At 43.0% G+C, this 13,297-nt stretch overlaps 1 protein-coding gene across 2 annotated transcripts in view; it reads right to left on the bottom strand.

Moving 5' to 3' along the window:
* The window catches only part of SLC35F3 (solute carrier family 35 member F3), a 178,874-nt gene that overhangs the window by 60,533 nt on the left and 105,044 nt on the right, over nucleotides 1–13,297 (bottom strand). The window contains exon 1 of one of the 2 annotated variants that reach the window (XM_065631982.1): nucleotides 956–1,031. The exons of the other annotated variant lie outside the window; for it this stretch is intronic. Coding sequence (XP_065488054.1) covers nucleotides 956–1,031 — 76 coding nt within the window. Of the gene's footprint in view, nucleotides 1–955; nucleotides 1,032–13,297 lie in introns of those variants that run through there. 2 annotated transcript variants of the gene reach the window in all.

The raw sequence follows: 13,297 nt of genomic DNA, 5'->3' as shown, positions 1-13,297 counted from the left end.
TCTCTCACCAATCCCATTCTCTCAACCAACTACCACATCCCCCAAAACAGTGGCTTCCTCTTTGCCCTTCCTTCAGGAACTGAGCTTCGTATGCATCCCCTCAGATGGGCTCCTCTTCCTGACCTGCATCCTCCTTCTGCTTCTCCTGCCTCCACACCACCCCTTCCATCTCACCTGCTCTGCCTCTCTAGGACATAGCTTACAGGTTTCTACCCACGATCTCTACTCCTTGTCCCAGACCTCTGCACCAGCTATGCCCAGAGCTTCAGAGCTCTCTGGGAGACCCTCCTGAGCACATCACTGCCCTTTTCAAGGTCTCCAGCCATGATCTTTGAAAGTCTCCAAAGGTCCCCATGGTACCTGAAGGTCTGCCCACTGCTGCTGGGCTCCTAATGTTCCTTCTGGCCACAGAGCCCCAACTCCAACCACTACCATGCAGCCGGACCGGCAAGCAGAAGTGAGGACAGATGGTTGGGACACAAGACTGCGTGCCTCCCATCGGGGCTCAAATCTGTCCAAGCATCCTCCTCACTTCCTGCCAGGGGTCCTGCCTGGCAGGTACTTGCCCAGGGACTTGGGGGTCGCTCCCGGTTCCCGCGAGGAGCTCCAGGAGAGGAGCTCTGCCTCTGGAGCGTGGGGGAAGAAAGAGTCGGAGCAGCACAGGACGGAGGTGGACGCCGGGGCGATGCCGGCGGCGGGGGAGCTGGGCGACCCGTGGGCGGGCGGCGGGGTTCCCGCCGCCCGCCCACGGGTCGCCCAGCTCCCCCGCCGCCGGCATCGCCCCGGCGCCGCAGCCGGTCGCCCCGGAGCATCCCCTGTCGCGGTACCCAGTTTCCCCGGAGCATCCCCTGTCGCGGTACCCAGCTTCCCCGGAGCATCCCCCGTGGCAGTACCCGGTATCCCCGGGATACCCCCGTGGCCGTATCCCCGTCCCGCTCCCAGCGCCGTCGCTTACCTTCCACTTTGGTGAGGGTGAGGACGGGGCTGTTGCAGGCGCTGAGGGGGGCCACCCTGGCCGAGTGCTTCTTCATGGCGAGCCCGTCGCCGGCGGCAGCTCCCCCGCCGCCCCGCGCCTACATCCTGGCGCCGCCGGAGCCCTCCTCGGCGGCGCTCCCCCGGCTCGGCTCCCGGCCCGCCGCCCTCTGCCGCAGCACCGGGCGGCGGCGGGGGCTGGGGCTCGCCCGCCCGCTGCCGCTCGGGGCTGCTGCAAACCCGACGTCACCGGCACGGCCCCCCCCGCCCGCCGGGGCCGCCCCCCGGGTCGAGGGCCCTTCCCGGGCAGCGATCCGGCAGCGCAGGCAGGGAGCCCGGACCGTAATGCGGCTGCGGACACCGCCGGTGTGCCAGGGCTCACCGGAGCCTGCCGGGCTCCCGGCCCCTGCGATTTCGGCTGGGTCGGGCTGCTGCACCGCACGAAAAGAAAGGGCTCCGGGCTTTTCACGGGCGGCTTCGTTCTCTTCTTACTGTCTTACGGGAAAGGACAATTTACACTATCCAAACCTTTTTTTTTTTTTTCTTCCCCATCCCCGCCCCCGTATTATTTCCCTCCTTTATTCTCCTTCAAGCCCAGTCACTATTCTGGCTCGATTTTCACCTGTGCCTTTAGTAATTTCTACCATCCTTTCTGCTCCTGCTGTGTCCTTTCTAAGAGGGAGACCGAAACTAGACACTGTATTCAAGATGAGGACACACCACTGATTTATCAATAATATTCCAACATTTGCAGCAGCATACTCCACAGCTTTCTTAACACAGCTTACCAACTTCTTTTTGAGGCATGAAACAAAATACCTCCATACCTAGGCACAAGTTAGATAAAATGTGGTATTTCACAACTGGATGCTGCTCATATGTAGCAACTTTTTTTGTTGTTGGTTTGGTTTGTTTATTTTTCCCTACAAATAATTTTAAGACCCCCAGTCATGACATACCAACACTATGTAGTAGATTTACCCTTCTGTCAATATGCAAAAGTCTGGTATTAAGTAACAAGACAATGCAAGTGGATCCTGGAGAGAACAGATTCTAATGAATGAATATAAAACATGTAAAAAAGATCAGATCGCTATAAGCAAAGAATCACGTTTCACAAGATGCTGAGCACAGCGAGCTCAGCACCCTTTACTCCTAGCGATTTCTTCTGTGGGCATGAAAATACTTGGCACATTTACCAGGTTCAAATACGAGATGCGTCAGCAGACAAAGACGCAAATACTCAACATTTCTTAAGATTTAGTCAAATTAAAATGAGTGTACTTTGCAAACAAGACTAGGCTGCCATCAATACTCCACAAACATTCCAAAGTATTTGTTAGTTATACAAATACCAGCTATTGAAAAGCAGCCCCGACAGACAGTTTAGCAAACCGTGGGAAAACACCACCTTACTTGTACGATGTGGACAGCTCTTAGATATTTAAGAGGTGAGCTTTCTTGGTGGGTCAGATCTGGACTGTAAGTTTGCACAGGTCTCATCTGATGATTTGCAGCCTGATGAAGCTCAGGGATGGTTTGCATTTCCCATGCCTCCTCTGTGTCAGCCTTTGGGATGAACTTTATTAAAAAAAAAAAAATCATCAGGCTCCTTTCAAAGTGATGCTTCTGGGGAGTACATGCATGTGCTCAGCACTAAGACCACAAAAGCTCAGCTTGGTGAAATGAAAAAAATCCGTCTTTCATGGTTATTTCCAAGCCTTCTTAGTAGGATTATCAAATCCACTCAGTTTCCCATGATGTTACAGATCAAAGGCATATTGGGAACCATGGATCCATCTTGTTTCACTGCACTATTTCATTTTGGAGCCCAATTAGTTTCTGATCTTTGAAAGAAGTTACATAAAAAGAGGCATATCTCACCTCACATGGTTCTGTTCATCAAATATTTTGCGATGTTGCAGTGCCTTTTATCTGAGGATTTCAAAGCACGTTATAAACTATTAATTCATTTTACGCTGCCTCTGTGAAGCAACTTCATGCTCACTGGTGGGTAAAATACAGCCACGGAATTTAAGCGACTCCCTCAGATTCAGAGGACCAAGTAACATCAGTGAGGAACAGAACTCAGATAACTCTTGCTGGCTTATGCTCTGAGCTTACCTTCCAGGATCATCTGAGCCTCTGCTATATAAGCAGGAAACTACTAAATCAGTATTTTTACATCCAAATTTCACCTCCTTTTCCTAGAGGAAAAGGGCTGTGCAAGGCAGGACAATCAGACTTCTCCACTGGCTGTATCTTGTAATCTATGGGGCATTCATAAGAATTAAAAAGTCTTTGTTGCTGGGCACTTATAATCTTTCTGCAATGTTTATTCTCTCTTATTTTTTTAAAGGGAAAATACAGTAAGAACATTATTTTACTTGAGGATGGTGCTGCTCACCTAGAGCATCACACTGAAAAGACAGTCTTTGTTTTTTTGATGGCATGTTATTTTAACTCTGCATGTATTTAATATTGTAGGATTTGTAGAGTTGTTAGCACATTTCAGGCTTGTAATGCTTTTTTTAAGCCTAGAACTCCAAATGTCAAAGACTTGTGTGGCAGTAACTATCTTGTGTGTCTTGCTGGATCTCTCTGCTTGCCTAGATGATGGTGGTGCCCAAGTGTACTGCTGAGCAGAGACTGGGACACCTCTGCCAGCTGGTGCTATGAGAGAGCTAGGAGGCATCTAAGCCTTCAAACCTGCTGTCCCCCTTCCTCTGATGATGCCTTGCATGACCACAGGACTCAAGCCTCATCTCGTCTGTGTTCAGTTTAGTCACCCCAGAGAAGCTTTCAAAGGCACTGAGGACAATTAGTATCCAGCTAAGACTGGTTTCAAATTGGGGACGGGACATCCAACCACTCACAGGCTTCTGGAAATCTTTTGCCCGATGTATGTGTGAAGTGCATCTGATGGGGGCTGATGCAGTCCGGGACGGCTCTGCTCAACCCTGATCCCAGAGCACTTTGACTCTGTCAGTCTCTGACTTCTCTTGCTGCCCTCACAGACGCACACACATGCAGAGATCCACACTAGGCCCCTGTCTTACACAGTGCATAAAAATATCAGCCACATATCACAATAGCAAAAAGCTGTGTTTATTTAATGAAGACTAGTGTGCCTGAGGACTGTATTCCAGGGGCTTTACAATGAGCACTGCATTTGGCAGCAGGGCTGCTACTTTCTGTAACCCATATCACGCTGCAGCCTCCCCACCTCCCTAAGCCTTAACACATTTGCTCCTGGATTACGTTTTATTTAGTTTACAGTAAGCATTTTACAGTACAAGCAATGCAAAACCGATGCACTCAGGGTGCAGGGGAGTTGGACTAGATGACCTTTGAAGGTCCCTTCCAACCCAAACTATTCTATGATTCTAAAATTTTGAGCTAAATTGATGGCTTTTTTCCTTTACAACACCACTTCAGTATTCAAGAGGCAGTGGAGGAAAAGTTGGTGGATGTCTGGGCTGCAGACAACTTACAAATGCAGGGAGGAAACTCTTAAAGTTTGAAAACTGAAAAAAGCGGACTTTCATTTCCAATCACATGAACAAGGCAGGGTTGGATTAAAAGTCCAGGATCGCATAGTGAGAATTTGCCCAGTTTGAATAATTTGTAGTTTGATGGAACTGGTTTTGTTACAGTCAGCTGCCCTTCTTCATTTTAGATTGAGAAATTATAGTCGTTGAGTTGGGCTTTTTACACATAAACCTGTATGCGTGCTAACACGCAGTCATACTGCTTTTAAGCTCATGTATCATCACTACTTTTCTGAAAGATTTATTATTGACATAGAAAGGCAGATGCAAGACCAAACTAAATTCTCATAGTTATGTGTGCTATAATCTTTGACTTTTATCCTATTAGCTAGTTTGGTTAACCAACATGAAGCGCGCCCAGTTGGTAACATGCACAGTTGGTATTTTTCCAGTTCAGACATTTTTGTGTTTAGTGTACTCATTAATAGGACATTTATTAAAGTGCTTGCCTTACCACTGAGGGCAATAATTGTTGTGCTTAGCAACCCTAAAGGAAATGGAGTGTGGACTTTTAACTTGTGTAGCCGATTTCCTAATAGGCTTCTTCTCATGCCAGAATGAATTCATCTGCCAGGAATCAAATACATGCATTAAACCTACACTGCCCACAATCTGTCAGGAACAGATCATCCTTTCCTCTAATGTATTTGAAGTTGTCTGGTGAATATTCTCAACAAGTAATTATTAGTCTGTTTGTGAGGAGCTTGTTCTACTTGAATGCTGTGTTAGTTTCGTTTGGCTACTGTCTAATAACTTTCTAATCTGTTTTTATTTCCTAGCTAAAAAAAACCCCTCATAGATGTCAAAAGCATATTTCCAACACAAATAATAGCTATTTTGGAAGTGACTTTTGCTGTCCTGCAATCATTCTGAAATCTGCATTTAGATGCGCTGTCTGGTGACCATCCACCACTATTCTGTTTGCATGCCTCCTGCATTCACAACCTCCACTCAGAACAAATTCACGTTTTTGTCAAATTTACATACAGTCTTTCTCTGCAATATTAGCCTAGCTGTAAGGACGACGTCTTTATAATCTTCCCTATTCTAAAACAGTTCAGTTACTTTCAGTATCATGTCTTGAATCCACAGAACAAGGCAGTGAAGGGAAGAGGAAGAATTAAAACCTGTCTGGCTACAGCTATTTGCCAAAATGCACCAATCAGAGACCGCTATAGAATTACTGCTATATCTGAATGCCCTCTCTCAAAATATCATCAGACATACAGCACTCCAGATACAGTCGAATCTGAGGTGTCCACAAAGGCTGCAGAGTGTATACATTATCATATATCTGACCGGTCCTAGATACAGATGAAAAGTCTTGGTGGGAGGATCTTCCTCAGGGGTCTTTTAACCTTCTGTTTATAACTACTCTAAGCATTACTGGAGGAGACAGCACTGATGAATTTTATTTCCAAATTTAACTATTTCCAAATATTAACTGTTTCCAATATTTTCTGAGAAGTTCTCCTGGTTTCGCGCATAAAGAACAGCTGCATTTCAAATAATACTGGCGAATTCCATAAAATGTAAGAAAAAAGCTAGTTTAAGTCTCAGAGTTTCAACACTGGACTATATAACTTGAGTTTTCAGACTTGTGCTTTAAGATTTTGACAAGAAACATTTATATCTTAACGATGATGTGGAAAGGAAACATTTTGTTGATTTTTATGTTACTTTGAATTTTAAAGAAAAGTTAGTTCAGTGCCTGTGGGCAGGTATGGGATTGTGAAGTTTTGTGAATGAAGCCTTCCATTTACAACGGAATCAGATGTTTGCCAAGCTGCTTCAAACCTGTCTGACACTGCTGGGTGTCAAGGGCATCCCAAAGCCACTCAGTCTCAGTCTTTATTGTCTTCAGCAACACTGGGGGAATGAGCACTGGTATTAGCCCAGGGCAGTAGTGCCTCAAAAATGGATACCCAGGAGAAATATGACAGAGACTATTCATTTTCTGAAGGCCACTGGGTCTCCTATGACCAAAAGTAGATGGAGAACAGGTGTTTAAAGGTGAACAGCCCATGAATACACTGCAAATTCACATGGCTCTTGCCACAATTACATGATGCCCACATAGCTCCCTCAACCAATGGGCTCTGCACCTTTTCCTCTCTACAGGTGCAGTTTAAGGGAACTGCCTGCTTTCGGACCAAGTGGCTCAGGAACTACCCATCATGTGGCAACCATGATTGTTCAGTGAATCCACCTGCAAGGTGCGCCTTTGGGAGCTATGACCTATAATGAAGGCAGCGCTCAGACTACCTAAATATCTAGCATTTCTCGATACTAGTGGTAGGAACACACGAGAACCTGGAAAGGAATAAAACACTTGAGATGCCTATTTGTTTTCCTGATGTTTGTTGTCCCCCGGGTACTCCAGCAGGCCCAACAGCTTTGCTGCTCTTCACTAGCTGCTCCTGACAACTCCACCAACCCTCCTTCTGTCTCTTGTCACTTTTTAGCCAATTAAAATGTCAGTTCCCAAAGCTAGCAGCTCACTGTGCCTAACAGCCTGGCAGTTTTTCGAATGACTCTCCTGGGTTTATCAGGCAATTGCTTTTCCTTGCATATTTGTATATTAGATGCTGTCTAACTGAGACCTTAACAACCCCAAATCATACAAAATACACCATCATGCCATCAATATCAACAATTCAGTAACAACTGTTTTTTAAGCCTCTCATTATCTAGGCTACATACAGTATTAAAAACAGCTGGGCATCACCTCCACATTCTTCGCTACCACCCCAGTCCTGTCTTTGTAAGGCATGGGATGTGAAAGCGCATTTAAATGTAGTTGTGCATGTTTTCCACTATCAGAAATAAGTGTGTAAGCTGTGTTAAACTTCTACTGCTGTAGCAACCCAGCTTAAAAGGACCTGAATCCACTAGTAAAGACACAAAAGCCTGGAGATCATGTCTGGCAGTAGCTCATACTTCTAGCATTGTAAGGAAAAGGAAAATAAAAAAAGTTAAAAAATTGAAGGTAGAACATGTGAGAATAGAATTAAAAAATCTAAAACCTAAAAACAGAATTTAAAAAATCTGTTGTTCAGATTCTGCTCAGAAAAAAAAGAAATAAGTTCAATCTGTGAGAAAAGTTTTAGTCCTTAAATAAAAGGTTCTTTAAGAGTAGACAAATAAGCATTCATTCCCTGCCTCTAGCACACAAGCAAAGACCATGAGAACTGAAGACAGAATCACACTTTTTTCTCCTCTTCACCTGAACATTTACAGAACTCTGCACTGCCCTCCCAGGTAGTATCAGGCAGGAAAACAATCAAAAATGAGATGAAAAAGGGGCATCCAAAGATCTTTCAGAAATTCAGAGTAAAGACACTTCTGAGCAAAAACATTCTGTATTTCAATTCACCATGTTTATGGACAGTGCTCCGGGAGGAAATTCACCACCTCTGTCAAATTTAATTTTTACTACCAGCTGTTTGAACCAAAGATTATGTAGGATATAAGCACTCCCAGTGGCCTGTGGACTGGAGAGTTTCACCCTACCTAAATAACTTGCCAGTTATTTGCCAGGAAGAAAACTGCAAAGATGCGTAAGAGTCAGCAGGTCCAGACTGATTCCTCTGTTGCCCTTTTACCAGGAAGACTGATTTTAAACACTTTTAATAATTACATTTTTCCTGTTCTCCTCTGTATACTCTGAACTTTGTCTGTCTTACTTTTTATGTCAGTATTTATTTTGTTCTTTTTTTCATTTGTATTTTCTTCTCCTTTCCTCTTTTGCATCTTTCCTTTGTCAAATTTCTCCCACTGCAAATACTAAAAAAAGTTTGCAATATGAACTGTATGCCACATCCACTTACAAAGCTACACAGACAAACAGAAAAAACATTCAACTGGGGTTTTTTTGTTTGTGATTTGGTGGGGTTTTTTGTTTATTTGGTTGGGGGTTTTTTAAAATTTATTGTTCATTTCTGTCAAAACCCTTAATAGCTAGTACTGGGATCTTTGGAGGTGGCTTAGACCTCATAATTTACAGCTTCAAAGTAAATTCGCTGTAGCTTTTCAGAAGCTGTGCACCTGTTTCACTCTCTGACCCTTTGCTCTGTGATTATATGTTTTTGCCTGTGCACACTATTGGTGCTATGTCTACAAGAACTGAAGTTGAGGATGAGAAATAATGCCCTAGGCAGAGCCTCTCTCCAGATTTTCCAAGTCTGCCCTGCTCCTTACAGGAGCTCCGAGTGAGGTGCTGCAGAGTGAGCTTCTGGATTAATCCTCAGGAAGCAGCAAGTCAGATCTCTGGAAGCAACAGGTTCATTCTCCTGGGACCTCTCACTGGAACCCTTAAAGTGAGTAGCTGTGCTGATTGCCCTCAGAGAGACCATTCAGTTTGGCACACTGAGTTCATCCTTCAAGTGTAGATGTTATTTAAAAGGCATTACACAGGATGAACCTTTTAGCACCAAGTGCTTTGTAATTATATCCTCCCTACCCTGCAATCCTAATCACTCCAGTCTCCCACTCTTGGAAAGGCTAATTATTTCTTCTTGAGCCCACTGGCTACTTCTCTCTTTTTTGGGGGACTTCTCCTTTTGCTTTTTTAAACTGCTGTTAAGAGAGATATTAATACCGTTTGGCCTCAGGTATTTTATTATAATATGAGACGGCAATATAAGATAGCTTACTAGAAGAATATCTGCCTTCAGATACTGGGAAAAGGAAAAGGGAAAGAGCACTGGGATGGGAATGCCTATTACAAAATCTAAAAGAACCTACTGGTGTGTGCTACAAGCAGTGGCAGTGAGATCCTCCTACTCCATTTCAGGCTCTGCCATTACTGTAACATAGGGCATGAGTGAAGTTTCTGCCACAAATTTCTTATGAGTACCCTGGGACATAACTTAGCTACATCCTTAACGTGCTTTTCCTGTCATGAAAAGCCTTAAGAACAGCCAAGTATTATTGTTATTAAACATTTGGAGCATATCTTACTATTTAAAATTACCACTAGAATTTATTACTACTGCAGAGGGTGAATGTATTGGTACCGCTGTTTGTCACTTGTGCAAGACTAATTAAAATCTTTGGGTCATATGCTAAGCCTGAGTTTTTGAAATGACAGTGAAAGCAGCATTTTGTAGACCAAGAATTACCTCTCTTAATATTGTAGGTGTTCATAAATTGATCCATAATATTATATGTCTTTATAGACTGAATGATTTTTAAACTCACAAGTGCACTGCTGAACAATACAATGTCAGACAAATACCTACAGCAAAGGTATAATGCCTCATATTCATGGGAAACACCATAGAGAAAGCTTAAGTTCTTTGGGCTGCTTCAAGGCTGTGGGAGTTTTGATTACAGAGCAGGGTTGAAGACGGGAAATGAACTCAAGGTTGTGGCTGGGAAGTTAGGAAGGCCAGTCTATCCCTTTGGAAAGGAGGTACTTTATATAAAGAATTATGGATACAGTCAGGAGATTCATAATAGTGTAAAACAGGAATAGTTCCACAGATTTCAGTGCAGCCATGTCAGTTGAACGAACAGGCAGTAAAGAGCACAATCTATTCCAAATATCTTGCACTGAATTCAGTCTTTTACTTAGACTAATAGCATTGTGTTTGTAGTAGCCCTCAAAAAACAGTCATGAGGTTGAGGAAAACTGGAAGCTTTTTCCAGCAGAAATACTTTGAATAAACAAGGCAGGATTGTAACATTACATTGTCTATTTGATGAATTTATTTAGTCTAAAATAAGCAAAAACCTTGTGGGGTTTTTTAATTCTTCAGATTAGAAATTAAGTGAATATCAGCTTAGCTCTAAAAAACGTCATACATACTTACCAGATATTGATGAGATGGCCTAATAGATTGCCTTTGATTTCAGGAGATATAGGGGAACCACAGCCTGAGGATCTGTCAAAGATGTCAGGAAAGGACCAGGGAGGAAGTGATGGTTTCTCTTAGTCACTCTTGTGCTTCTCTCTGTTTTCAGCTGGGACTATACTATGGCACGCAAATATACTACAGATATCTTCTTTTCCCCACACACACACTCAGGCACAAAGTATGTGTGCCATTTGTGGAGGTTCTGCATGATGCACAACTTTTATCCTTTGTCAGCTTGATTCCTGCCAACTTTGAGGAGTTTGCCATTTCCATATTCTTGTAAAAAGTGGAGATTTCTACAATCCTCTTTGGGATATGAATGTCTACTGGTGGATCTTGCCTGTTTTTCTCTTGCAGTACAAGAAGAACGCAGGTATAACAAGTTCTTGCTGTCTCTTGCTAGCCAGTAATTGCTAAATCTGTACATATTTTGTTAAAATGGGCATGACAATTTTTTTTAAATGATGGAGTAGAAACTTCAAGTTTCATAGTCACGTGGCAATGGCTTTGAGTATTGAAGATATGTCATTCTATGCTATAAGCCCTGGATTTTACACAATAACAAGATAGCTCTTTATAAAGACCTTCGGCTGCTTATCATTAATCCCTCAACTTCTAGACTGGATTTATTTAATGCTTTTGGGGAATTAATCTGGATCATTAATTAACAGTACCAAGGATATCTGTAATAAGATTATGCACATGGTTTTACATTCCCATGACTCGGTCGATTTTCTTTAGAACTAATGGGAACTTTGCCATTGCACTCAATGCACTCAACACTGGAACCATCATTGCTGATAAAACAGTAATAATAAAACAGCTAAAAAGGAAACTAAATTTAAAAAGTAGAGAAACTAAAATTGTTACCTTATAGAGTAGATGGAGAGAGGGCTATGATAAGCTATGAATCCACAGGAAAGCTAAAAGAGGGTAAAGCATTAGGCAGAAATATCCAAGGTAGAGAAGGAAAGAGAGGACCACCAGACAGGATAAGCCCAAGACAGATAGACAATAGTTCAGGCAAGCATCAGAACACAAACAAAAAACAATCTTGGAATCAGAAATAAGAAGAATATTGGGTTAATTTAGAAAAACTGAAGCACCTGCCTATTGTGAAGAAAGTCTGTGTGTGCTTCAGTAGAGTGTGGGAATTCAGCAGATCCTGTTCCTTTCAGCTGGAGTAAAAAACAGACTATTAAAACACAGATTTCATTATCCTATAATGTGGTGCTTGCGGTTAACGTGTCCTTGTGCAACGAGACTTCTGACTTTTTTCTAGCTGCAGTTTGATCCTTTTGACATGACCACCAGGACAAATTTTTTGGACAATCCAGCTGTTTTGTATCCCTCCCACCATACAAAGCAAACCTGTCAGATACAGCCACATGAGTATTCGCTGGATGGTACATGGATATGAAGTAGGAATCATGAGGAGAAGACTGGCACTTCATCTGAGGCTGCCCTGGCTGGTACCCTATGGTCTTAGCACAACCCCAGGGGAACATCAGCTTCTGGTGTCACTTACAGCAGGATGAGTCACCCTCTGATATTTGCTAGGAACTGGACAGATGCCTGGATGATGGCAGGATAAGGGACCTGAAAGCAAGAGATGGCCTCTCCATCTCACTCTCAACTGAGTGGACCTCCATTAGGTGGGCAGAATCATTCTCCCAAGATCTGCAACAATGACACTTTCCCCCTGGGGTGTCTGTTTGTGCTACTCTCCCCTCTCCCTCTCCCAGCGGATGCAGGTCTGGATCTCAAGTTTAATTTCCACCGAACCGTGAAGCAGTGGGAAAGCAGATTTACATCCTGCATATTATTTCCACCAGCGTTCCCCCAAGTGTATATAAAACATTACTATAATTCTGTCCTAGGGTTCTGTTGATACTAACAAATCACTTGAATTTTGCTCTAAGTAATTAAAATTACAAGTACCTTTTATTACAGTTACAGGCAGGAGGCAAATGTGGCTGGGGCCTTGTTACTCAGATATGTATAATAATTCAGGCAGCAGCATATATTTCTTTAGCTGCTTTTCTTTCATAGAACAGTCTAAAGCCTTGAGCAATGCAACACAAAAAGCTTCAAAACATCAGTCTAGGTCCCATAACACCCAATGCAAATAAACAGCACAAATACCAAGCAATTTTTTTTCCTGATTAAATCTGTATAAAACATCTTGCAAATAACTTACAGCTTTTTTATGTAGCAACTCGAGTAACTCTTCAGTGTCAATTTAAACCTGGTTTGGATATTAGCATTTCTAGTGCAAAATGTAAAACATACTGAGTATTGCTGATGAAGACCTAAAAATAATCCTTTAGACTGAGTCTAGGCTCTCTGGCTCTTTCAGATACCTCTAGGAATAAGCCAGCACTTCATCAGAAATAAATATAAAACTTGCTGGTTGCTCAATCTTTCCCCCACTAATGGCATTTCTCCAGAATTGATGTTCTAGAGAGGAACAACAACAAACGCATAAAGACAAGAAGGGCAAATCTGTGAGCAAATGAATTTATAGGAGACTGGAAGGTTATAAAGCCTCTCAGGCCCCATTTGCTAAAGCCTTTAATCACTGTACAGGACATAGCTAGTGCATTTAAAGGAACTTTAGAAACCCTAATTGGAAAAAAACATATATACTCCCCAGGGCACAAGATTGTGTATGGGAATTGACAAACTTTTTCTTGGTCTCTTTTTCCCATCAAAAAGCTTCTCTTGTGCTCTTTTCTAGACTGTTTGGACGAAAAAGGAAGGTTGTGAGTAGAGAAGCAGTATCATGCCTGGAAGGCTTGCGTGAGATGGATGAAAAAACCAAAACACAGCCTTAAATCAACAAGGAGCTAAGACCACTGCATGACTAAGCTTGACATACATTCTTGCCAGTCAAACAGGAGGAAAGGCACT

Source organism: Caloenas nicobarica, chromosome 3, assembly GCF_036013445.1.
Source record: "Caloenas nicobarica isolate bCalNic1 chromosome 3, bCalNic1.hap1, whole genome shotgun sequence".
Taxonomy (NCBI): Eukaryota; Metazoa; Chordata; class Aves; order Columbiformes; family Columbidae; genus Caloenas; species Caloenas nicobarica.
Note: the sequence above shows the minus strand (reverse complement) of the source record. Positions and strands in the feature narration are given on the sequence as shown.